Below are 25,535 nucleotides of genomic sequence, written 5' to 3' on the forward strand. Positions count from 1 at the left end.
TCTGTGGCGTCTATTTCTCGCATTAAGTGAGACGAGATGCAGCTCTCACTGAGGATTTTTCTCTCCCCGCTTCGTATTGGGTCGGCCCATTCGCGCACGCATATAGTAAGAAAAAGAGATTAGGAAAAGGGAGAACCAAGGTTTGATCCGCGGATACTGCTACCACTCTACCCAAGTCAAGTTAGTGATAAGTAGTAGGTGCGCGTCATACTTGAGGCTATTTGAAACCGGTTTTCTTTGAGTTTTTTTCCTTTTTCCTTTTTTTTGTTTTCTTTTTTCTTCTTCATTTGTCATTCTTTTTTGCACTTTCTTTCTTGTTTTTTCATTTCTTTTTTACCTTTTCATTTCTTTTTTTCTTTTTCTTTGTTCTTTTGGTTATTATTCTACATTTTTTGTATACATCAACAATATTTTTCTAATATACAAATTAAAAAATTTCAATACTTTTTTAACATTTTTCAAATACTTGTTTAATATTTTTATATACATGGTAAATATTTTTTAGATACTTGTTCAACATTTTTCAGATATTTGTTCAACATTTTTATATACATGATCAAAAAATGAAGTACTTATTCAACCTTTTTCCAAATACTTGTTCAAGATTTTTCAAGTACTCGTTCGACATTTTTGAAGTACTTCTTCAATAATTTTTAAATGCATGATTAACATTTTTCTAAATATTATGTAAACTATGTTTTTGTAGTATATACATTTAGACTATTTGAAAGTGTAAACAAAATAAAAAAGTGAAATAAAAAAATAAATAAAAATGTGAAAAAAACAGAAAAAAACGAGGCAGTGTAGTACCCGGGAACCTGGGCCTGCCCATATGCTCGCGTGCTTCAGGGAGTCGGAAGCCTCGACTCGCTGAACGCGAGACATAGCGATGCCCGCTCAAATCGACGCCCAAGATTACAACCTACAGCTCTCCGTTCCTCTGGAGAAAAAAAAAACCTACAGCTCTCCGGCCCGGAAAAGAAAAAAAGAAGTGCTGGAGCATCAGTACTCTGATTGCCTTCGCCGGTGTTCCTCCCCGCTTCCCCCATCTCCACTCCTCTCCGCGATCCAAACCCTAAGCCGCGGCGACACGTTCGCGCCATGGAAGCGGCGGCTCCGTCGCCGCTGCTCCATAGCCCCCCGCACATCACCCCAGAGCTCCGGCGCTTCCTAGACGTCCGCTTTCGCTCCCCGGCCGACCTCGCCGCGGCCGCCGACGTCGAGGCCGAGATCCGCGGGCGCTGCGCGGAGCTCGAGTCCTCGGTCGCCGAACTGTCCGCCCGCCTCGCAGTGGTGGCCGCCGCGTACTCCTCTTCCCTCGGGGCCGCTGGCTCCGCCCTCCGCAGCGTGCGTGGTGGCCTCGCCGCCCTCAAGGCCTCCACCGACAAGACGGGTATCTTAAGCAAATGCTCATGGAATTACCCAATTTCGAGCTTCCCAAGCTGACATATCCTGCTACAAAGCTGTAATTCTATTTCTCGGGGGTTTCTAGGGGTTAGAGAAGATGTGGAGGCTGGGAGCGAGAAGATGCTGTTTGAACAACTCCCTCCCCTGGCCACTGACGTGGCGAGAGTGGACATGGTTAGAGATTACGCTGGTGAGTATATCTGAAGATCACACTTTAGATCTTTGTGCCACGCTCTGGCTTAAATTTCGAATGATAAACACTATATTGACAATTTGCTATGATGTCTATTTCCTCTTATGATGGTTATGTTTGTTTACGCATAATGTGGTATGATTCATGAGTTGAGACCAGCGGCTCATTGCTAAATATGTCGTACAAGTGCTTGGTGTGATGGGACTTAGTGTCTGTGCAGGAGCAGAGTGGTTTTATGTGGCAAATCGTCTGTTTGGTTAGGTTAATAGTTAAGTTTGGTTGATACAGATCTAGCTCAGTACAGCTAGGATGGATGATGATAACTGTTCTGGCCCTCAATTATGGCATGGATCTGGCAGCTCCTGTAAGTGAGCCTCATTTTGATAATGTGGATCTATGGGTTGCCTTTTGTCCCTGTAGTTAACTAGAAATTTGTGGGGGCATTTCATTATTGTGTCCATGTTAGTTGCTGATTTCTTTATTCACGAGCCACAGTTAGCTATTAGTCCTGTCTGTAACTGCATTATCAGCGATCTTCCACTGACAGGAGTGTCAAAACCAGAACATTCATTATGTTTTCCTATCCTTATGGCAGCCAATATTCTTTCCATGCTTAATTCTTAGGCAGTGGAGTGTTTTGGTTGGTGCAGGAGTCTTGGTGGTGGTTGAACTAGAAGTTTAGTTTTTAAAAACGACCACACTTGAGAAATAAATAAAATAACACTATGACGATTGCACTGAGTTCTTCGACAATGAAGAAGCCAAAAAAAGCAGGTTTAATTTTAAATGCCAAATTAATGAGTGAAAGCACGCTTATGGCAGGGAGGTACTCGGCTACTAGCAGAATCTTTTAATTCTCTTATTAAGATGATAATTTAATTTGATAATTTCCTAGAACTGGGAAAAAAACTTCTTGTTTTCCCATGGCCAGTACTTTGCGATAGTGTGATCTAAAGGATTTTTATAATTCCCATTTGGTTGCCAGATGGTGCTAGTTACTGCTGCTAATCTCCTTAACCGAGGCAGTCAGCCAGTCACTGTTTTACAAGATTGATACCATAACTAAACTACTGCTAGGGGAAAGTGGATTACTAGTGCGCTCCTCAATTTGTTTGTTATCGGGAGTTCAAATTTTTTGTTTTGTTAGTCTACAATTCTCACATTTTGGTCTAGTCTGTTTGTGTGTGTTTAGTTTCGCATATCAATTATTCACTTTGTTGCTAACACTGCCAAAGTAATATTATGTTTAGCATGTGCATTTTTTTTGGCAAAGAATGTACCACATCTGGGGGGTGGGTATAAACACTGATATTCAAATTGTTGGGATCATCAAGAAATAAATGTCGTCAATAATAAAAAGTTAACAATCTGTGGTTATCAAGTCACAAAAGTGTGATATCAAGTAATTGGGTTATTATGGTGTTGTGAGTAAGACTTGGACATTGGGCCATGCGGTGAACACCGAAGAGTGGGCTGCTTCTTTGGATGAAGCAAGCCTAACGAACTACTTGCTAGCTCAACTCCACTCGATTCATTACAGCACGAGTTTGTGCTGAGTCCTTCCCGGGATGAGCTAGCTCACGACCCCAAACCACAGCTAAGTTGTAGTTATGGCTGGGCTTTATTGGGGCTATTTTTAGGCTGAAAGATGTCATGTTCTTTTTAACTATAAATGGTCAATTTATCTTTTCTTTTCCTGTGGTATTGCTGACTTGAGATTTCTTAAGTTATTTGAATGTATTTTATCTTTTCCTTTCGTGGGGCCTTAAACCCAAGCACACCATTCAGAATTTTCGGATTCTCCTTTCTTTCTTACTCTGATCAAGACTTATTTGCTTTACTTTGCTTTATTTATGCTAGAGGCCTAGAACGAGAGTTACTTACATGCCATGCAATCTATGTAATAAAAAGATGCTTGAATCTAAGGTATCGTACCAATCAAAGAGCACTGTGTTCGCAAAAGTGGTTCATCATGGAGCATTAGGATGATGAATTGAATGGAGCTAATTGAGTTGACTCTGATGGAATGGAAGCTAATTGACTTAACTCTGATGGAAAACCCCTAACTTTTGTAGATTAGATGGCTTTAGTTGTTTAGCACAGTTTCATTGTTTTGCTCTTCTCTGGGGTTACTAGTTTATTTTATTTATGCTGCCCTTGCTTGTTTATATTTGACTGTGCAATTGATGGTTTCTTAACGGTAGGTTGTCATATACAGAAACGGCTCTAAAGCTTGACGGTTTGATCGGTGATGTAGAAGACGCTGTTTCCTCTTCTGTGACTGCAAAACTTAAATCTCGTGGAGAAAATTCAGAGGTATGATTCATGCCATACTGTGGTTGCGAGGACAGTTAACTTGTCAACTGCTAATTCTGCCATCATCATCTTTACTCCAGAAAACCCACCATGTTGCTATTGGATATCTTAAAAAGATAGAAGATCTTTTAGCTTCAGTTACAAGGACCAGACCACAATGGACTCGCCTTATATCTGCAGTGGATCACAGAGTGGACAGATCTTTAGCTTTACTAAGACCACAAGCTATTGTTGATCATCATGCTCTACTGTCATCCCTTGGCTGGCCTCCTTCCCTTGCTGGAACAAAAATTTCAGATAGTAATTCTGGGAAACCGGCAGAGACTGTGAACCCATTATTTTCAATGAAGGGTGACCTGACAAGGAAGTATTCTGAAAGCTTTCTTTCGCTCTGTAATCTACAAGAATTACAGAAACGCAGAAAAGCTAGGCAACTACATGGGCACGACATGGGAAATCAACCACGTCAACCATTATGGGTGATAGAGGAGTTAGTAAATCCGTTATCTGCTGCTGCACAACACCATTTCTCCAAATGGGTTGAGAATCCTGAATTTGTCTTTGCTCTTGCTTATAAGATAACAAGAGATTTTGTTGATTCCATGGATGAGATACTGCAGCCCCTTGTAGATAAGGCCAATCTTGTAGGGTATAGCTGCAGAGAGGAGTGGATTTCAGGTATAGTTATTGCACTGTCTACATACTTGGCGAAAGAGATATTTCCTAAGCAGATTGAACTTCTTCAAGAAAGTAGCTCAAGTGATGCAAGCAGCACGGCGGCTCAGGCAAGAGTCTCATGGCTTAACCTTGTTGATCTGATGATATCTTTTGACAAGCGAACTCAAGATTTGATCTCCGGTACAGGACTGCTACTTTCAGTAAAGGATGATGAGAATTGGCAGAGGATCTCAGTGCTCTCTGTCTTCTGTGATCGTCCAGACTGGCTTGAAATATGGGCAGAGATTGAGAGACGGGAGGTTTTTGCTAGCCTGAAATCAGCAATGGAGAATGAAAATAATTGGAGTAAGAGGATTGAAGGAGCGATGCTTGAGTATGGATCAGATGACTGCAAATCTCCAGCAATAACCGGTGCTGTTAAACATGGCTTGTCTTTGATAATTGATCGTGCTAGGCCTATTCCTAGCATTACCCTTAGGGCAGAATTCATTAGGATTTCTGCTTCACCCATAATATCAGAATTCCTCGGTTGCATGTTTAGGAGGTGCCAAGAGGCAGAGGGGCTAACTGCTCTGGCCGATGATAATGCTTTGACCAAAGTATCACAATCCATTAATGCAGCTCGGTACGTGGAATCCACATTGGCACAATGGTGTGAGGATGTGTTCTTTCTTGAAATGGAAAATCTATCTGTAGTTGGAGAAGAAGGGGGTTGTGTATTCCAGCAAGAGATAAATCAACTGAAAGAGTTCAGATCAGAATGGGTTGATAAGATTTCCACCGTCATCCTTAGGGCTTTTGATGCTCGATGCCGGGACTATCTGAAAAACAAGAGGCAGTGGCAGGAGCATTCAGAAGAACCAGCTATATCCAGAGCCATCATAGAGTCTTCAGGCTATATTCAAGGGAGGCTATCTAGGCTCGAAGAAGGCCTAAATGTGCTGGATTTTGTAACAGTATGGAGAGCCGTGGCAACCGGAGTAGACCAGCTGCTTTTCACAGGGATTTTCGCTGGAAGCCCAAAGTTTAATGACGGTGGGGTGGAAAGGCTTCATGCTGATCTGAGTGTTCTTTTTGCTGTTTTCCAAGCCTGGTGTCTGAGGCCTGAAGGCTTCTTCCCAAGACTGTCCGAGGGATTGAAATTGCTGAAGATTGATGAGAGGCAACTAAGAGATGGTAGGATGGTTACAGATAAAAATTGGCTGCGGGAACATGGTATTAGGCATCTGACAGCCGGTGAGGCAGAAAAGATAATTAAAAACAGGGTGTATGATGCATGATATATACAAGATATTAGACGTCGTCAGGCTTGAATGTCAAAAATGAATTGCCTTATTGGAATGGGCTTACAATTTTTTTTTTTACTCTATACAAATTTGTGTCATCCTCATTCAGAGATGTATCCTCCCCTTGTTGATTGGTGTAATAAGGTTGTGTCGTCCTCATTCATTCAATAGTAAGTTTTCCCTTTTGTAACAGTAAACTGTTCTGTTGACGGGGCTTTCTATGGTTTGACCAAGAAAGCAGCCTTTTTCTTTTTATATAAATGGTGTACTAGCAGAGAAAGCTGCTGAGTTCGATCGTTCAGATGCAGTGAAATAGCACGAGCAGCTTTTTCTCAAAGCTGTACTGGCTGCGCTTCGGTCTCTCCTCGGAACCGAGCACCGCCGGCGGTGGTCGCATTATTGTGGTTTGACAGACAGACAGACTTTGAACGGCGCAGTTTCTTTCTCTTTCTCGGTCCCTCTCACTCGGCCATCGCCTGAATGCAGAGGGGCTAGGGCAAGTGAACTCCAAGCGGATCATCAATGTTTAGACCGAATGGTTCCGACACTTTTAGCCATACGACACGGCTAACAAAATTCATCGGCCACCTGCCAACCTGTATTCATGGTAGCATGGTGATTGAGAAGCTTACTCTGGCTGCCCACATTGAAGCATCACCGGTCTGCCCGCCTCGGCTATTTAAAGTCCACCGACCTCCAACGCAAACCCTATCCTCCCACTCCTGTCTCAAAGCCGCCGCACACCACCACACCTGGGAAAGAAGTCTGACACCGAAAAGTGGTGGCCGATGCGACTATGGATCCAATTCTGCATAGCTGCCCACGGTCTCTGGAGCTGTTGTCGTCCATGGCTCGTCCGGCCTGGTCATGGCGGAGTCGATCTCCTCGGATGACGAGGAGCAGAATTTGTCCCTGCACGCCGCTACGGACTGCGAGTTCACGCGACAGGTGGAGATTGCGCTGTGGTGGTTGTTGGTCGACCGCGGTCCAACGTCGCCTTCCCCTTCACGCAATCGCGTCGTCCAAATTGAATGCCACATGAAGGAGCCACCCTCCCCGCCCCGTCGCCAGTCGGGTAACCGGTGGTGCCTGTTCGCCGCCTCCTCCCCTCCGGCCAAGCCACGTCCGCGCATGGAGTACTACCTCTAAGGTGTCGGAGCCAGCGACACGTCATCGACGACCAATGAATGTCTATATGAGGCGGCACATCGGGAGTGGCGCAACGCACAACACAAGGCGGCGTTCGCAAAGAGCAAGGTGGCGCCGACATGGGTGCTTGCGGACCCGCGCTCACGAAGCCATGAGCCATTAACCGGACCAAGACCACCGTTGAGTCGAGCACCCGCCGCTGGCACCAGCAACATCCAGCTCCTCTAAGCATGCTGGCAAAGTCCTAGCGCGTACTCTTCCTCCAAGCTACAGACGTCGACGACGACAAGTGGCGCAAGGTGATGAAGGATGTGGTAGAGCGTCTGCGCCGCGAGCGTGGCGTGACGGCCAGGCGAGGATGATGCGATGCCTAACAGGTCTTCCGCCACTAGCGTGACGACAATGGCTCGGACGGTGGTGGAACGATGGAGTGGACGACGATGGAGGTGCCGGTGGTTTCCGAGGCCATGCATACAAGGTCACTGTATGGTACCTCGCCTAGTTTTTAGTTTATTTGAAATTTAGGTTGAATTTGTTAAATATCATTTGTTTGCATGAAATACTTGGAACTTTTTTAAACTTCGGCCGTGTTTGTGTTCAATCTGATTGAACCGTGCCGGACATTTGGTGATCCGGTTGAATGGCCTTCACCCCACTCACTGTCCGCAAACACGTCCGGTCGTGTCGCGGAAATTGGTGATGTCCAATAGGTGCTCATAGTTAGAGCATTCTGAAAGGATCGAGCAGAGGTGTCTAGAGGGGGGGGGGTGTGTGTGATTAGACCCTCAACAAGCAAAGATAGCAGTTTTTAAGTTTTTCAAGTTGAGGTTGAAAATTAACACAATTTCAAGCATTCACAATACAATTCAAGCAAGCATGCAAAGAGTATATGAGTAGCGGAAAGTAAAGCATGCAACTTGCAAGAAAGTAAAGGGATGGAATTGGAGTGTGCAAACGCAATTGGAGACACAGAGATTTTTGGCGTGGTTCCGATAGGTGGTGCTATCATACATCCACGTTGGTGGAGACTTCAACCCACAAAGGGTAACAGTTGCGCGAGTTCACGGAGGGCTCCACCCATGAAGGGTCCACGAAGAAGCAACCTTGTCTATCCCACCATGGCCATCGCCCACGAAGGACTCGCCTTACTCGGGTAGATCTTCACGAAGTAGGCGATCTCCTTGCCCTTACAAACTCCTTCGTTCAACTCCACAATCTTGACGGAGGCTCCCAAGTGACACCTAACCAATTTAGGAGACACCACTCTCCAAAAGGTAACAAATGGTGTGTTCATGATGAACTCCTTGCTCTTGTGCTTCAAATGATAGTCTCCCCAACACTCAACTCCCTCTCACAGATTTGGCTATGGTGGGAAAATTAGTCGAAAGCAACTTGGGGAAGGCTAGAGATCAAGATTCTTGTGGTTGGAATGGAATATCTTGGTCTCAACACATGAGTAGGTGGTTCTCTCAGAAAATGAATGCTGGAAGTGTAGGCACGTTCTAATGGCTTTCTCCACGAATGAAGAATGGGTGGAGGGGTATATATAGCCTCCACACAAAATCTAGCCGTTACACACAGATTCCCAAACTCGGTGAGACCGAATGGTGAACCTCGGTCAGACCGATTGATACGTCTCCAACGTATCTATGATTTATGAAGTATTCATGCTATTATTTTATGATTCTTGGGTGTTTTACAATCATTTTATAGCAACTCTATATCATTTTTTGGGACTAACCTATTGACCCAGTGCCCAGTGCCAGTTGCTGTTTTTTGCTTTTTTTACATCGCAGGAAATCAATATCAAACGGAGTCCAAACACCGCGTAACTTTTTGGAGATTTTTTATGGACCAGAAGACCAACAATGGGCCAAAGAAGCACCAGGGTGGTGCCCCGAGGGGGGCACAACCCACCAGGGCGCGCCTGGGCCCCCAGGCGCGCCCAGGTGCGTTGTGCCCACCTCGGTGGCCTCCCGTACCCCTTCTTTGCACTATAAATTCCAAAATATTCCAAAATCCTTCGGGGTTAACCTAGATCAGAAGTTCCAATGCCGCAAGGTCTCTGTATCCGCAAAAACCAATCTAGACCCCGTTCCAGCACCCTGTCGGAGGGGGGAATCATCTCCGGTGGCCATCTTCATCATCCCGGCGGCCACCACGATGAGGAGGGAGTAGTCCACCCTCGGGGCTGAGGGTTTGTACCAGTAGCTATGTGTTTGATCTCTCTCTCGCGCGATCTATATCATGGGCTTTGTTAATATAGTCAGATCATATGATGTTTCTCCCCTCTATACTCTTGTTACGATGAATTGAATCTTTACCCTTCAAAGTTTTGTCTTGTCGGATTGAATATTCAGAGATGAGAACACATGATATATGGCTTGCAATATGAATACTTGAGGTGACAATGAGGTATCTTATTGATTCACTTAATATGTGTTATGTCATTCAACTCGCGGATTCCCACGGTGATATTGGGGTAACCTATGCACAGGGGTTGATGCACGTTTTTCTCTGACGAAAACTTTGGGGTCTCTTTATAGTTCTTTGTGTGGATTGAGTATTATGAATATGAATTTGCTTTGGTGTTATTCTAGTATGAACTCTAGGATAGATCGAACGGAAAAATAGCTTTGTGTTATTTTAATGAACTCTTGAATAGATTGAACGGAAAAAATAGCTTTGAGGTGGTTTCGTGACCTACAAACAATTCTTATCTTTTGTTCCCCACTAATAGGAACTCGGGAGTGATTCTTTATTGCACTTTGAGGGATAATCATATGATCCAATTATGTTAGCATTGTTGAGAGGTTGCACCCTAGGCCTCATTTTTAAGCATTGCAACACCGTTTTTGTGCCTGTTTATTATTTACTACCTTGCTGTTTTTTATTGTTCACATTACAAAAACTCATATCTACTATCCATACTACACTTTTATCACCATCTCTTCGCCGAGCTAGTGAACCTATACAATTTTCCATTGTATTGGGTGTGTTGGGACACAAGAGATTTCTTGTATTTGATTGCAGGGTTGCTTGAGAGAGACTATCTTCATCCTACGCCTCCCACAGATTGATAAACCTTAGGTCATCCACTTGAGGGAAAATTGTTGCTGTCCTATAAAACTCTGCGCTTGGAGGCCCAACACGTGTCTACAAGAATAAAATTGCGTAGTAGACATCAAGCTCTTTTCTGGCGCCGTTGCCGGGGAGGTGAGTGCTTGAAGGTATATCTTTAATTCTTGCAATTGAATCTTTTAGTTTCTTGTTTTATCACTAGTTTGGTTTGTAGAAGAAAACTACAAAAAAATGGAATTAAGATTGCATCATATTATTTATCATCTTTATAATAGGGTCTTTTACATCTGTGTCCCTAACTCGAACCCACTACTCACATTTTCCCCTAATTCGAAAGCCTGCTCAAAAATGTCCCTCCGCCGTTAGGTGCCCTTACAGAAATGCCCTTCCGTTCTGTTTTCGTCTGGTCAAAGGGGTTTGACCGTCTACAGGGCGTTTGTTGGACATTTTTCCCTTGCCTCCATGTGCCACTTATATATGGGACCCAGTCAGAAAAAAATAAAAAGGAAAAACTCTCCCTCTCACCCTCTCTCTCACACATTTACATGTGGGCCCCAAACAAAATAGATAAGTAAAAAAATCCCTCCCACCTCTCTCCCCTACCTCACGACCTCTCTGTCTCACCTCCGGCGAGCGCTGACAGGCCGGATTGTGCACCGTCGGCACCAGCTCCCCACGCGCCGCAGCACTCCCTCCATTCCATTCTCCCTCTCCCTCCCTCCCTTCCTCTCCCTCCCTCTCCCGCGACCGCAGTGATGAGCTAGGCGGCGGCCAACGGTGGTGCTCGACGGACTCGAGAAGGCGGCCATGGATCCAGTGGTTTAGGGGGTTGGGCGACATCTTAGGGGCACCATGAACACGACTGAGACATTGATTTGTGGTTTAGCAACACAGGGGCAGCGAATTTACGACGGCGCTCCGGCGGCCGCAGACAAGGAAGACGGTTGATCCGGTCATGTTTGCGAGGTCCTGCTTGAGCTGCTCCTAGGAGTAGACGAAGTCGAGGCGTGCGCGTCTCGTGGATAGATTTTCAGCTGTCTGTGAGGACAATGGCCGCGGCAATGGCGACGGTCACCACGACGGCCGTCCTCGGATGCGGCTGAGGGGAGGAGAGCAAGCGGGGGAAGGGAGGGAAAGTTAGCTAGGGTAGTCCAAGGGCTTCCCGGCGTCGCTAAGTAGCCCTACTCGAGCTACTACGACAGCAGGTGTCGAACAGCGGGCGACGGTGGCACGCGCCAGCGCGTGCAGTCGATGAGCTGACGAAGACAACGACTGGGGGAGATGGGTGGGCCTGGCAGTATGCACATGGGCCGAAAGTGCACATTGCACTTGGGCCAAAAGGTAAACACTCTCTTTCTTCTCTTTAATTTATGTTTTTTTTCAGGGGTAAAAATGTCCAACAAATGCCACATAGACGGTCAAACCCCTTTGACTGGACGAAAACAGAACGGAAGGACATTTTTGTAAGGTCACTTAACGACAGAGGGGCAAATTTGAGCAGATTTCGAAATTAGGGGCATATCTGAGTAGGTGGTTTGACTTAGGGACAGAAATGCAAATGGCCCTTTATAATATCTTTCTTGAAAATGATGGTATGGAAAATTATGCTCAGTTGATAGAAGAAGAATTTAATAAAATGATTGGCATGAATGATGAGCATGATTGCAATGTTGTTGGAATGAACTCTTTGAATATCCATGATGCTAATGATATGCAAAGCCACAAGCTTGGGGATGCTATGTTTGATGAAGACGATATTTTTAGTCCCCCAAGTTTTGATGAGCAAGTTTATTATGATGAAAGCATGCCTCCTATCTTTGATGATTATGGTGATGACATGTATGCTATATTGAATAATGATAACCATGAAACTTGTCATCATGATTTTTATTTTCAATCACATGATAGTTACTTTGTTGAGTTTGCTCCCACTACCATTCATGAGAATAAATTTGCTTATGTGGAGAGTAACAAAATTTCTATGCTTATGTATCATGAAAAGAATGATTTATGTGATAGTTATATTGTTGAATTCATTCATGATGCTACTGAACATTATTATGAGAGAGGAACTCATGCTTTTACATATTGCAATAATATCAAGTTTCCTCTCTATTCCTTTTTATTTTTCTCCTTTGGCAAGCATCATGTGGTGAGAAAAGATCTAGGCACATAATATCCAGTTGAATATGGGTAGCATGAGTTATTATTGTTGACATCACCCAAAGGTGAATACGTTGGGAGGCGAAATTATAAGCCCCTATATTTCTAAGTGTCCGGTTGAAACGTTTTGCTCATGTGTATGCGGTGAGTGTTAGCAATCATAGAAGACTATAAGATGGTTGAGTATGTGGAGCTCTTACTTAGACTATGTTGACTAAGTTGAATTGCAATTGCTTGGTGACTGAGAACATAGGTTGTTGAGTTTCAAGAGAGTTCATTGTTTGAACCTTAACATGTGAATTGGTTGCTACTATAAAGAGAAGTTTTATAAGAAAGAATTGTTGTTATGATGCTAGAAAAAGTGACTGAAATTATCATTGATCAAACTTATGCACTTTTCTAGCATTCATACTTCATAAATTATTTCTTTTATCATTTACCTACTCGAGGACGAGTAGGAATTAAGCTTGGGGATGCTGATACGTCTCCAATGTATCTATAATTTATGAAGTATTCATGCTGTTATTTTATGATTCTTGGGTGTTTTACAATTATTTTATAGCATCTTTATATCATTTTTTGGGACTAACCTATTGACCCAGTGCCCAGTGCCAGTTGATGTTTTTTGCTTGTTTTTTACATTGCAGAAAATCAATATCAAATGGAGTCCAAACACCGCATAACTTTTTGGAGATTTTTTATGGACCAGAAGACCAACAATGGGCCAAAGAAGCAACTGGGGGGGGGGGGGTGCTCCAAGGGGGGCACAACCCACCAGGGCGCGCCTGGGCCCCCAGGCGCGCCCAGGTGGGTTGTTCCCACCTCGGTGGCCTCCCATACCCCTTCTTTGCACTATAAATTCCCAAATATTCCGAGACCCTTCGGGGTTAACCTAGATCAGAAGTTCCACCGCCGCAAGGTCTCTGTATCCGTGAAAACCAATCTAGACCCCATTCCGGCACCCTGCCGAAGGGGGGAATCATCTTCGGTGCCATCTTCATCATCTCGGCGGCCAACACGATGAGGAGGGAGTATTCCACCCTCGGGGCTGAGGGTTTGTACCAGTAGCTATGTGTTTGATCTCTCTCTCTCTCTCTCTCTCTCTCTCTCGTGATCTATATCGTGGGCTTTGTTAATATAGTCGGATCATACGATGTTTCTCCCCTCTATACTCTTGTTATGATGAATTGAATCTTTACCCTTGAAAGTTTTGTCTTGTCGGATTGAATATTCCGAGATGAGAACACATGATATATGTCTTGCAATATGAATACTTGAGGTGACAATGAGGTATATTATTGATTCACTTGATATGTGTTATGTCATTCAACTCACGGATTCCCGCGGTGATATTGGGGTAATCTATGCATAGGGGTTGATGCACGTTCTTCTCCGACGGAAACTTTGGGATCTCTTTATAGTTCTTTGTGTGGATTGAGTATTATGAATATGAATTTGCTTCGGTGTTATTCTAGTATGAACTCTAGGATAGATCGAACGAAAAATAGCTTTGTGTTATTTTAGTACAACTCTTGAATAGATCGAACGGAAATAATAGCTTTGAGGTGGTTTTGTGACCTACAAACAACTCCTATCTTTTGGTCTCCGCTAATAGGAACTCGGGAGTGATTCTTTATTGCACTTTGAGGGATAATCATATGATCCAACTATGGTAGCATTGTTGAGAGGTTGCACTAGCAAAAGTACGGACCCTAGACCTCATTTTTAAGCATTGCAACACCATTTTTGTGCCCGTTTACTATTTACTACCTTGCTGTTTTTTATTGTTCGCATTACAAAAACTCATATCTACTATCCATACTACACTTTTATCACCATCTCTTCGCCGAACTAGTGCACCTATATAATTTGCCATTGTATTGGGTGTGTTGGGGACACAAGAGATTTCTTGTATTTGATTGCAAGGTTGCTTGAGAGAGACTATTTTCATCCTACGCCTCCCACGGACTGATAAACCATAGGTCATCCACTTGAGGGAAAATTATTGTTGTCCTACAAAACTCTGCGCTTGGAGGCCCAACACGTGTCTACAAGAATAAAGTGTGTAGTAGACATCACTGATTCAGGTCAAAATGTGAACGTTAGAGTTTTCGGTGGGACCAACAAGGTCAACTCGATGGGACCAATGTGCAAGGGTTAGGGTAAAACCTCAACTCAGTTTGACCGATTACACAAACTCGGTGAGACCAATTTTGGTAATAAGTAAACATAGGATTGGTCAAGCAAACTTGGTGGGGCCGATTGCACAAACTCGGTGGGACCGAAATTGTTGCAACAAGTAATAGGGAATTTGCAAGCCCATCTCGGTGAGACCGAGATCCCATCAGTGAGTCCGAACTGATTAGGGTTTGGCAGCGGCTATGTCAAATGAACTCGGTGGCGCCGGATAGGTCAAATCGGTGGGGCCGAGTTTGGATTTTGGGTTTAGGACATATGTGGATATGAGAAAGTGGTTGAGGGATTTGGAGCATATCACTAAGCACTTTAGCAAACAAGCCATTAAGCAACACCTCATCCCCTTTTAATAGTATTGGCTTTCATATGGACTCAATGTGATCTTGGATCACTAAAATGAAAATGTAGAGTCTTGAGCTGTTGCCAATGTTTGTCCTTAGCATCTTGAAGGGGTTCTGCATCCTCTTGTCCATGCCACTCCAATGTTGAACTTATCTGAAATATACTAGGTAGAAGTATTAGTCCAACAAGAGATATGTTGACATTAATTACCAAAATCACCTAGGGAGCACTTGTTCTTTCAATCTCCCCCTTTTTGGTAATTGATGACAACATACATCAAAGCTTTAGATAAAGATATGAAGAAAGTAGCAAGTAAATCTTTGGAAGGACATGCAACATGCATTAGCTCCCCCTACATTTATGCAATCATGTGATGATACATCATAAGAGTATGAGAATGCAGAAGCATGATAGAGCAAGCAATGAGTTACATGTGGCTTGGCTATATGCATCAGAGCCAATGGTGCTGATACTGGAAATATACCTTCATGTTCATGAGTCTCTCTTTCAAACAATATATACCACAACAAGAGATCTTCATGCACATGAGTGTGATGCATATACTTACCTTGTGGTCTTGAACTGGCTTTGGAAGAGATGTACCTAGGTAAACATGGTTGGATAACACAAGAACATCTACTAGACAGAGCAAGAACAGGAGATCACAAGAATACCAAGACTAGGATGACATGTTGAGAGTGAGTACTAGGTACTCTAGTTGGTTATAGACATGTCCCCAAGAGTAAAGATATGCAATGAATTCCAAGGAATTTCTTCCCTTAGGTGTATTTCTCCCCCTGAATCTGACATTGGATAATGGGAGAAGATAGGGAAAGAGAATCAGAGCAGACAAGATAATCAGAGCAAGATAAAATCGTAACATATACTATCATGTCTTTCCCCTCCTGAAGACATGAGATAACTTTCCTCTTTACAATGAGAAGCATCAGGAGAAGCTTTAGGAGTGCATTCTCTCTTATGTGATAAACTTTGATGTGCTCTCTCTCCCCCTTTGACATCAATTTCCAAGAAGGGACTTCTGGAGCATGAGTCAAGTAGGTTTGGTCCTTGAGTCACATTACAAAGCAACATGTAATAGGATGCTAGTAGAGGACAAGTATCATTGAGTGGAGCTGGAACAATTATGCAGGATGCAAGTGACACAGTTTTTATCTCAGTATTGAAATTGGTAGCACCGAGTTGTTATTTTCGGTGGCACCGAGATGGTTCGGTTTGACCGAAGTAAACAGTCCGGTGAGGCCGAGTTTAATCCAGAGAGAAAATACTTGTCACCTCAGCTCACTTAGGCAAATAAGATCTCACAAGGATTTGCAAGGAATTAACTAAAGGATTTGCAATGAATTGGATGCAGGGAATGCAGAACATAGCAGAGAAAAGAAAAGAAATCTAGATGAAGTATTTTTTGAAAGGGGAACTAGCATGCAAGAGAACAGAGAAACAACAGAGAACTTCATCTAGAATTGGTCGGCGACAAAGTCACCTATGTTAGAGTATATTGACTTAGGAGTCAAGTGAAGACACTTGATCATAGTTCATACTCATCGTTTAAGCTCAAAATGGGGTTGCCATTTTTCGTTTAAGCATTTTGATGTATTCTCATCTTGTTGAGTTGCTTTGACCCATGTCTTGGGGTAAAGTTTCTCTAAGATGGAATGACATACCTTGGTGGTGATGTTGATCTTGACCATGTAGTCGAACTTGTGTGGGATGCTCAAGGTTGATGTAGTTCATCAAGAGTTGGGAGCACCACTTGTAGTTGATGTTCATCTACCTACATGGGTTAGTCTTGCAAGGAATAGCACTTGTGTATCCAAAATTACAATCATGAAATTTGATACCAATTGAAATTTGATATAAGGAATTTGTCAAAGGATATATTGAATGGATTCGTGCTTCCTTGTCTTCATCCACCATATTGTAGAGACTTGGAAATGCAGAGATTGCTTAGAATGTGATTGAGTTGCAATCTCATAGAGTTGGGATTATCCAAGTACCTACAAGGGTTAGATAGCATGCAAGAGTACAAGAATATCCAAGACATATGATCATCATCATAAGAGAAATATCAAGGATTAGTCATAGTAAGGATCATGCCTTGCATGCATCAACATGGAGTTTCTAATCCAAATTTGAGGCATCAATGATGTTCAATTCACCTCGCAAACGGCAACACACTTTCTCATCAAGTGGTTTGGTCAATATATCCGCCAATTGCTTATCGGTACGAACATGCTTAAGTTTGATATCTCCCTTAGCAACATGATCTCGAATGAAATGATGACGAACTTCAATATGCTTAGTTCGAGAATGTTGCACGGGATTATAAGCAATCTTAGTAGCACTCTCATTTTCACAAAGCAATAGAACATGTTTGACATATATCCCATAATCTTTAAGAGTTTGGGTCATCCAAAGTAATTGAGCACAACATGAACCGGCGGCAATGTATTCCGCTTCGGCGCTGATAAGGATACCGAGTTTTGTTTCTTGGAGGACCAAGACACAAGTGAAAAAATTGGTGTATGTATTAAGTATCTCAGTATCATTTTTACAGCCTTAAGATGACGTTCTTTGGGGGCCGCTTGATATCATGCACACATGCACACACTTAGCATGATATCGGGACGAGAGGCACATAGATATAACAATGAACCAATCATAGAGCGGTAAACCTTTTGGTCAACTGGTTCACCATCCTTTGTCAAGTCAAGATGTCCACTAGTAGGCATGGGGGTATTCATACCTTTGCTTTCTTGCATGTTGAACTTCTTGAATAATTCCTTGGTGTACTTTGTTTGAGAGATAAAGGTTCCGTCCTTAGTTTGCTTGACTTGCAAACCAAGAAAGAACTTGAGTTCACTCATCATATACATCTCAAACTTCTCCGACATAAGCTTTCCAAACTTTTCACTAAAACAAGGGTTAGTTGAACCAAATATGATATCATCAACATAAATTTGGCACACAAATAATTCTCCATTAATCCTTTTAGTAAAGAGTGTAGAATCAATTTTACCAATTTCAAACCCTTTTTCAAGAAGAAACTTAGTCAAGCATTTATACCAAGCTCTAGGAGCTTGCTTAAGACCATAAAAAGCTTTGTGGAGTTTGTAAACATGGTCAGGTTTCTTAGGATTAACAAAGCCGGGAGGTTGTTTAACATAAGCTTCCTCCTCAATTTCACCATTAATAAAAGCACTTTTGATGTCCATTTGATATAAGGTAATGTCATGATGATTGGCATAAGCAAGTAAGATGCGAATGGACTCAAGTCTAGTAATGGGGGCATAAGTCTCACCATAGTCCATACCTTCAAGTTGAGTGTAGCCTTGAGCAACCAGACGAGCCTTGTTGTGTACAACTTGTCCATATTCATCTTGCTTGTTCCGAAACACCCATTTGGTTCCAATGACATTGTGCTTCTCATCGGGCTTTTCAACCAACGTCCACACTTGGTTCCTCTCAAAGTTGTGTAGCTCTTCATGCATGACATTTATCCAATCTGGATCTTCCAATGCTTCTTCAACCTTCATAGGTTCAATGTTAGAAATGAATGAGTAATGTTCACAAAAATTAGCCAAACAATTTTTAGAGCGACTAATTCTCCCGGTTTGAATGTCATCAAAGATTTGTTCGAATGGATGATCTTTTGAGACTCTTGCTCGAACTCGTGAGAGATTTTTTTTGGGTCGGGGTGGAACATCCTCTTCATTGTCTTGTTCTTCCTCTTGTCTTTCTTCGTTGTTGTTGGCGTTGTTGTTCTCCGTGGTGGTGGAGAAGTAGGTCGTCGAGGTTCATCTTGTTGTACATCCTCGTTCTCATCGTCTTGATGTGTCTCGCTCGTGGATGCCTCCAAGTCAACTTGTGGTTCACCTTGGCGTGAAGTTGAGGCTTCAACTTGGATAGACGAGGTACTCTCCTTCACCTCCGTTGGGCGAATCTTTCCAATAGACAAGTCTTAGATTGCTCCCGAAGGATCTTTGTAACCTACATCAATTGGCAATTGCTCTACTTGCAAGCCGTTAGATTCATCATACTTCACATCTACTGTCTCTTCAACCTTTCGGGTGAAATTGTTGTAGACACGGTAAGTGTGAGAGTTTGAGCCATAACCGAGTAGGAAACCTTCATGAGATTTTGGACAAAATTTCGAGCAACGATGCTTATCAAGAATGTAGCAGTTTGAGCCGAATACCTAAAAGTATCCAACTTGGGGTTTGTTACCGGTGAGAAGCTCGTATGCCGTCTTGCCGAGTAGCTTGTGAAGATATAGACAATTCGTTGCATGACAAGCTGTCTCAACCACTTCCGCCCAAAAGTGTTTTGGCGTCTTGTACTCATCAAGCATCATTCTCGCCATTTCGATGAGCGTTCGGTTCTTCCTCTCAACAACTCCATTTTGTTGAGGTGTGTACGTAGCCGAGAACTCATGTGAAATCCCTTCTTCATCAAGAAAGGTGTCCACATTGGCGTTCTTGAACTCCGTTCCGTTGTCACTGTGAACCTTCTTGATCTTCACTTCAAATTGGTTTTGGGCCTTCCTAGCGAAGTTTTGGAAGATCTTTTGGACCTGCGATTTATCATCAAGAAAGAACACCCATGTAAATCTTGAAAAATCATCAACAATGGCTAGTCCAAATGAGTTACCACCGAGACTCTTGTAGGCATTGGGACCAAAAAGGTCCATGTGAAGTAGCTCGAGCGGTCTCCTCGTGGTCATGATGTTCTTCACGGGGTGTCTTCCTCCAACCCGTTTTCTTGCTTGGCAAGCACTGCAAAGTCTATCCTTGTCAAATATGACATCTTTAACACCAAGGATATGATCACCTGTAGTAAGCTTGCCAAGATTTCGCATGCCCGCATGACATAACCGTCTGCGCCACAACCAGCCTTTAGATGATTTAGCAATTAAGCAAGTTCTAGGTTGAGCCTTTTTAGTGAAATCAACAATGTATAGAACACCTCTACACATGCCGATAAAGACCATTTTATGATTATCTCTTTAAAACACTTGGCAATCTACTTCAGTAAATAGGACATTGAAACCAAAGTCAGCGAGTCTAGATACAGAAAGTAGATTATAACCAAGAGATTCAACGAGCATAACATTTTTTACGGAGCTGTCATGTGAGATGGCCACCTTACCGAGGCCAACCACCTTACCCTTTGAGTTATCACCAAAAGTGACATACTTTCGGGGGTCGTCGTTTTCAGCAAGCTAACGAAACATATCTTTGTCTCCGGTCATGTGATCGGTACATCCACTATCAAGGACCCATTCCTTTCCTCCAGCCATGTAGCCGCGAAGGTTAGCCATAAGACCAAAGTGTCTCATTGACTCTTCAAGATCAAGGTCACTATCATCATCCTCATCATAGTATACATGTTCAACATTGTCTTGCAAATGATCATTTCCTAGAGAGAGTGATTCATTAGATATATGATTTTGACAATGTTCATCTCTATTAATTCTAATAGCTTCGGAAATGATATTGCTAATAATTCCAACATCTTCTTTGGCACGCATAAGGTCATGAAGCTCAAATAAACAATCTCCAAACTTAGGATAATTGGATTCATCTTATTCAAAGCAATAGACTTATGAAGAATCTCATCTAAGTTTTTCAAGGAATAGTTCAGAAATTATTCCTCAAGAAATATCCATATAGTATAAGAACAATCAAGAGTTGGCAAGTGACCAATCAAATTTCTAGGCAAACCTCTAGTGATAAGATTGATAGTTCTAAGATTGCGAATCATGTCGAAGAGACTCATCATGGGTAGGATGCAAGGGGTCAACAAGGAGTTCACAAGGAGTAGTAATGTACTTGTTCAAGTGATATTCATGAAAAATTCCAAGCATCTCATTTTCCCACTCACTAAAGAACTCTCCATCAAGCATAGGCACTCTATGTCTAAGACCCCCCAACATAGACTCATCCATCTTCGTCCAATCGTGATTAAACCAAAGCAATGGAGACCAAAGCTCTGATACCAATTGAAAGGATCGAGAAGAGGTGTCTAGAGGGGGGTGATTAGACCCTCAATAAGCAAAGATAGCAGTTTTTAAGTTTTTCAAGTTGAGGTTGGAAGTTAGCACAATTTCAAGCATTCACAATACAATTCAAGCAAGCATGCAAAGAGTATATGAGCAGCGGAAAGTAAAGCATGCAACTTGCAAGAAAGTAAAGGGATGGGATTGGAGTGTGCAAACGCAATTGAAGACACGTAGATTTTTGGCGTGGTTCCGATAGGTGGTGCTATCGTACATCTACATTGGTGGAGACTTCAACCCACGAAGGGTAACAGTTGCACGAGTCCACGAAGGGCTCCACCCATGAAGGGTCCATGAAGAAGCAACCTTGTCTATCCCACCATGGCCATCGCCCATGAAGGACTTGCCTCACTCGGGGAAATCTTCACGAAGTAGACGATCTCCTTGCCCTTACAAACTCCTTGGTTCAACTCCACAATCTTGACGGAGGCTCCCAAGTGACACCTAACCAATCTAGGGGACACCACACTCCAAAAGGTAATAGATGGTGTGTTGATGATGAACTCCTTGCTCTTGTGCTTCAAGTGATAGTCTCCCCAACACTCAACTCTCTCCCACGGATTTGGCTATGGTGGAAATATGATTTGAGTGGAAAGCAACTTGGGGAAGGCTAGATATCAAGATTCTTGTGATTGGAATGGAATATCTTGGTCTCAACACATGAGTAGGTGATTCTATCTTAGAAAATGAATGTTGAAAGTGTAGGCACGTTCTGATGGCTTTCTCCACGAATAAAGAATGTGTGGAGGGGTATATATAGCCTCCACACAAAATCTAGCCATTACACACAGATTCCCAAACTCGGTGAGACTGAATGGTGAAACTCGATCAGACCGATTCAGGTCAAAATGTGAACGTTAGAGTTTTCGGTGGGACCGACAATGTCAACTCGGTGGGACCGATGTGCAAGGGTTAGGGTAAAACCTCAACTCGGTTTGACCTATTACACAAACTCTGTGAGACCGATTTTGGTAATAAGCAAATAGAGGATTGGTCAAGCAAACTCGGTGGGGCCGATCGCACAAACTCGATGGGACCGAAATTGTTGCAACATGCAACAGGTAATTTGCAAGCCCATCTCGGTGAGACCGAGATCCCATCGGTGAGACCGAACTGATTAGGGTTTGGCAGTGGCTATGTCAAATGAACTTGGTGGCGCCGGATAGGTCAAATCGGTGGGGCCGAGTTTGGCTTTTGGGTTTAGGACATATGTGGATATGAGAAAGTGGTTAAGGGATTTGAAGCATATCACTAGGCACTATGAGAAAGCAAGCCATTAAGCAACACCCACTGGTGGAAAAAAGGCCTTTGGTCGCGGTTCGCAACTGCCATTAGTCGCGGTTGCGCAACCGCGACCAAATAAGCGCGACTAAAGCCCCCCACCTTTAGTCGCGGCTCCTTAAGAACCGCAACTAACGGCCCGTCCACGTGGGCGCCAGGCGGCCGTCGGGGCGGAGGACCTTTAGTCGCGGTTCTTCTGGCCAACCGCGACTAAAGGCCGCCACAGGTTTAGGGTTTTAGCCCCCCCTAAACCTGTTTTCTGTTTAATTTGTATTGTTTTATTTCTTTTGTGCTTTATTTTAATTTTGAAGGAGTTTCATATATTCTACGGTACTACATACATGCATATGAATGTACAATTTCAAATAAATTTGAAATTAGAACCAAAAAGAATTCAAGAGGAATATACAATATATATTCAATATCATCGGATGACCATATACAATTTTGAACAAGTTTCCATACATGATTTAATGCATATAAAGTTCTACGTCCTCGTAATAGTGTTCTCCTTTAGGATGGAGGACTTCCCTGCTGAACCATCCAGCTAGTTCCTCTTGAAGTGGTCGGAAGCGAGCTTCTGGACTAAGCATCCACCGGAGGTTATTCCTCTGAGCATTGGTATCACTCGGAACCCGCTCAGAGGTGTATCTCCGGATCATCTCACAGACATAGTATCCACATAGATTGGTCTCCGGTGGCTGAATATCCCCAGCATTCTTAGCCTTTAACATTTTGAATTCTAGCTCTTTTTTGAATTCACCGACCTTTGTATCTACGAACCGTCTCCAAACCCTACGAGGCAAAGAAAATTAAATGAACAAGAGAGTTATTAATTAGTTACTTGATATTAGGAAATGAACGAAATAGGCCGATCGATATAGAGCGCAAATGAATGAAAATAATTACTTCTGCAGCATTCTTCTCATGCCGCCCCAAAGCTTTGGATCCATATTCACAGAGTCGTGGACGAGACATTCTGAGGTGTTAACTTTAATTACTAGCAGAATCCAGTGGAACCTGCGGACACGATACATGCACAGTACGTCATGCATAACTCATCGATTAGCCGGCCACATACCATGCATGGAGTAAACAAAAGAGAATGTGCTCAAGACAGAAACACTCACTCAAAATGGTAAGGAAATAGAATATCACTTTTGAGTTCCTGCTTTGTAAGAAAGTGCCACAGGTCTGCCTCCACGTCGGCGGGGTGACGCTCCAACACATGTCCATTAACGATGTGTGGGTCAATGAACCCAACATCATGGATGTTCCTTACTCTGCATTCCTTAATCTTCATTCTGCATGTATAATAGCGGACACAACAATATAGTTAGGACATATATATAGTGCAGGCAATATGAACGAGATGGGGTAGAAATTAATAAATCACTTACAGAACGTAGCAACTGATGATAGATTTATCGAGCTCGCGCAGATTGAAAAGCTGGAACAATTCACTCAGTTCAATTTGTACATAGTAATGTTTGAAGTGATGCTCATGTCTAACTTCCACATAAATATATTCTTTGGCGTTTTTATTTTTTATGTAACCCTTGTACCATTTCAGCAGACCTTTCATTTGTGGAGGTAGATCCTTTTCCTGCGCAGGCTCGACGAGAGGCCCATTCTTGACATATGTAATTACTACCTCCTTCACTGGCGCCTCATCAAGGCCTAACAGTTCACGAAGAGTAATACCTAAGTTGGCCGCTTGTTCTCTGGCACTCGTTACAGTCAATCCCTGTGCTGCCGCAGCTTGTATGATCTCGGGGGCATCCGGACAGAAGGCTTCCACTATAAGCGGGGCAATCGATTGTTTACTTTGTTCCCCGAGCTGGGCAACTTGTTTCCCGCTTTTTTTACTTTCGGCCTTCTCCCGCTCTTTGTTCTCCTTGAACATGAGTGCCTGCCTGCGAAGTTCACGTGCATAGTCGTTAGGCAGATTCTTCGCGGCTTGGGACGGTGTGCTCAAAAATGACTTAGCCCACTTCTTTTGCTCATCAGAAAATACTGGCTTGGGCTCGGGCTCTCTTTTCTTCTTGCAGTCCGCCTTCCATTTCTCCAAATCAGCAGCCGCGGCCGCGTCGACTTCCTCGGCACTACGTTCCCAAGGCCTTGTGGGGAGAGGCTTCAGTGATGGCTCCGGTACCTTTGTGGTCTTAGGTACATAAGGGTCCGGGTTAATAATCCAGGACTGCTTCTGCTTCTTTGCCGGAGGTGGATTGGGGGGCGGCGTCTGATCACCCGCCGGACGAGGACTGGGGGGCGGCGGCTGATCACCCGCCGGACGTTGTGGACTGGGGGGCGGCGTCGGCTGACGTGACGGAGGTGTAGGTGAACCGCCACCACCACTACCACCAGCACCACCGCCACCGCCACCACCACCACCGTAGGGGGGTGGACTTGTTGTCCTTGGCGCCTCGCCTGGAAACTTGATAAACTTCTTTTGCCATAGAATGAAATGGCGCTTGACATCTCCAAGTCTTTTCTCCCCTTCAGGTGTAGCAATGTCAATCTCCAAGTCCTCAAACCCTTGGACTATGTCCTCCACCGTGACACGAGCATAGCCATCTTGAATGGGGTTGTTGTGGTGGAGTGCTCCAGGTAAACATGGTAAAGCACTGCCGATGGCTACCTTCATGGACATGTTCCCGATAGGATAATACAGATGACATTCTTTCATCTCCTTTATATCGTCCACGGGGTAGCGAGGAGGCTCCGGTGAAGTAATTTCGACCACCAGAGGCTCCGGTGCAGTAATTTCGACCACCAGAGGCTCCGGTGCAGTAATTTCGATCGTCGGTGCATCTGCACCAGCCGGTGGGGCCTCCGTGGAAGCCACGCTGCTTCTCCGCTGCTGGCTTCTGAGATCCGCTGGATGATCTTCATGCTGCACCCGAGCTGCATCTCTTTCGGCTACTAGTACACTCATGGTTTTCTTCATCACATCCATTTCCGATGCCAACCGCGCCACAACATCTGCTTCCTGATCCATCTTTCTCTTACGGCTTCTGTAACCGTACGGGTCATCGTTCTGGGGGAACCCTATTTTCCACGGAATGTGCCCCATGCCTCGTACACGTCCTCCGTGTTCAGGATTCCCGAGGGCTTTTGTCAGCGCGTCGTTCTCTCTGTTGAACTTGATCTTCCCCTGTTGAGCATCCCTCATTGCGTTAATAAGGGCTTGGGTGGGTTTAATTAATTTGCCCCGGTAAACACACTCCCCTGTCTCCGGGTTCAGCGTTCCCCCATGCCCGTACCACCAGCTTTTGGCCCTTGGGTCCCATCCCTCCGTACCTGGACGGATTCCTCGCGCCCTCAGCTCGTTCTCCATCTTCTCCAACCTAGGCACCCAAATGCG

General features: G+C 43.8%; 1 protein-coding gene across 1 annotated transcript; it reads left to right on the forward strand.

The window, feature by feature from the left end:
- Positions 1–981: 981 nt before the first annotated feature.
- On the forward strand, positions 982–6,181 carry LOC123138223 (RINT1-like protein MAG2). Its single transcript, XM_044558154.1, has 4 exons — positions 982–1,393; positions 1,493–1,597; positions 3,819–3,916; positions 3,997–6,181. The coding sequence occupies exons 1-4, from the start codon at positions 1,102–1,104 to the stop codon at positions 5,872–5,874; spliced, it is 2,373 nt and encodes a 790-aa protein (XP_044414089.1). The 5' UTR covers positions 982–1,101; the 3' UTR covers positions 5,875–6,181.
- The last annotated feature ends 19,354 nt before the right edge of the window (positions 6,182–25,535 follow it).

The sequence above is a fragment of the Triticum aestivum genome, chromosome 6B (assembly GCF_018294505.1).
Source record: "Triticum aestivum cultivar Chinese Spring chromosome 6B, IWGSC CS RefSeq v2.1, whole genome shotgun sequence".
In the NCBI taxonomy this organism is placed as follows: domain Eukaryota; kingdom Viridiplantae; phylum Streptophyta; class Magnoliopsida; order Poales; family Poaceae; genus Triticum; species Triticum aestivum.

Coding starts and splice junctions, on each gene's coding strand:
- LOC123138223 (XM_044558154.1), top strand. CDS start 1,102: ATGGAAGCGGCGGCTCCGTCGCCGCTGCTCCATAGCCCCCCGCACATC. Junction 1,394..1,492: donor GGCCTCCACCGACAAGACGG/GTATCTTAAGCA, acceptor GGGGGTTTCTAG/GGGTTAGAGAAGATGTGGAG. Junction 3,917..3,996: donor CTCGTGGAGAAAATTCAGAG/GTATGATTCATG, acceptor TCTTTACTCCAG/AAAACCCACCATGTTGCTAT.